The sequence below is a fragment of the Corvus brachyrhynchos genome, unplaced genomic scaffold (assembly GCF_000691975.1).
Source record: "Corvus brachyrhynchos isolate BGI_N302 unplaced genomic scaffold, ASM69197v1 scaffold46, whole genome shotgun sequence".
NCBI classification, from domain to species: Eukaryota; Metazoa; Chordata; class Aves; order Passeriformes; family Corvidae; genus Corvus; species Corvus brachyrhynchos.
This window is the reverse complement of record NW_008238838.1, coordinates 583,638-585,107: the sequence shown is the minus strand read 5'-3', so window position 1 is coordinate 585,107 and position 1,470 is coordinate 583,638. Positions and strand designations below refer to the sequence as shown.

At 55.6% G+C, this 1,470-nt stretch overlaps 1 protein-coding gene across 1 annotated transcript in view; it reads right to left on the bottom strand.

The window, feature by feature from the left end:
- Positions 1 to 1,470, bottom strand: part of ARHGAP32 (Rho GTPase activating protein 32) — a 176,095-nt gene that overhangs the window by 6,014 nt on the left and 168,611 nt on the right. The window contains exons 25-26 of the mRNA XM_017738338.1: positions 1,367 to 1,470; positions 1 to 285 (exon numbers count right to left, since the gene is read on the bottom strand). Coding sequence (XP_017593827.1) covers positions 1 to 285; positions 1,367 to 1,470 — 389 coding nt within the window. The remainder of the gene's footprint in view (positions 286 to 1,366) is intronic.

The following is a 1,470-nucleotide window of genomic DNA, read 5'->3' as shown; positions in this document are numbered from 1 at the left end:
GGAGTTGTTGATGGTGTCTGTGTTGTTGGAGTGCATGGCTGCGGCGATCTTGCTCTCCAGCGTCCTCACGGGCGGCACAGGCGGGGTGAAGCTGTAGGAGGAGGGCGCAGGGACGGACTCAGAGCGCAGGTGCAGCGGGGGAGCCCTCGTGCTCTCCCGAGGCTTTTCCAACTGGCTCTGGTGGCCTGCGGGCACAGAAGAGGAGCCACGGGTGCTGGAACTGCTCTCGGAGACAAAGCCAGGCACGGGCTCTGGAGGCTTCTCAGGTGCAGCAGTGCTCCACACCTGCAGGGAAGAAAGCAGCCAAAGTTAGGGACAAGCGGCTTTTCCCCTGCTCTTGTGTAGTTAGAACATCCCAGACACTCATGTGGGTCAGCTCCATTACAGCCTGTCTGTGCCTGGTTTGTTTGCTGGGCAAGGACAGATGTGTAAGTTCCCTCTCTCAGCATGGTGCCACTGGCAGATTTGGGGATCCATCACAACTGCTGTGTTCTGCAAATGCCAAACCAGAGGAAGGGGAGGAGGTGGCTGTCTCTTCACACAGTGCCCTCAGTGTTTTGTTAGGTGGTCTGCTTTTAAATGTATGATGTTAATGAAAACATTCCTGGATTTAACCTGCTCAGGGCCCTGGTGAGCACATCAAGGAGTGCAATAGAGCAGAAATTCCTGCCTTAAATGTGGCTGCGGGGCTTAGGATGGGCTGCAGCCAGGCATGGGCTGGGGGGTTTGGATTTCTGACAGAACACTTCCATGTTTCAATCCTGCACAAGGAATCTGACCTGCTTTGTTTAACCCAATCACAGAATCATTTAGGTTGGAAAAGACCTCTGAGACCGTCGAGTCCAACCTGAGACTGATCCCCACCTTGTCACCAGCCCAGAGCACTGAATGCCATGTCCAGTTGTTCCTTGGACACTTCCAGGGACGGGGACTCCACCAGTTCCCTGGGCAGCCCCTTCCAGCACCTAACCACCCTTTCTGTGAAGAAATTTTTCCTATTGTCCAACCCAAACCCCCCTCGGCGCAGGTTAAGACTGTTCTTCTCATCCTGTCACTGACTGGACAAGACCCTAATCAGGATGCTGGAAGAGGACCCTGTCAGAGGATCCAAGAATTCTTGTTTCTGAGCACTCTGAACCATCATTCCCTCTGTCAACTGCCTCTGCAGATACTTTTTTCCTTAAAACCAAGGAGAGTGGGTATACTGGGATGTTCCCTTGAGAAAGCAGCACAGGATTTCCCGCAAGGCTGTGTTATACCCACATCACTCCTGCTGTCCTGCGAATCCCCCCGTTGCCATTTGGATTTGGACCGACTTTCCCAGTGCTCAGCACTCCAGAGGAGCTGTGCAGGGAGCAGCACGTACCTGCCCGGAGCCGCTGGGTGCTTTGGCGGCTGGCACCTGTCCCCCGGCTGCCTGGTGCTCCTGTCTCTGTGCCGGGGCCGTGGCCGCACGCGGCCGGGCGGGAC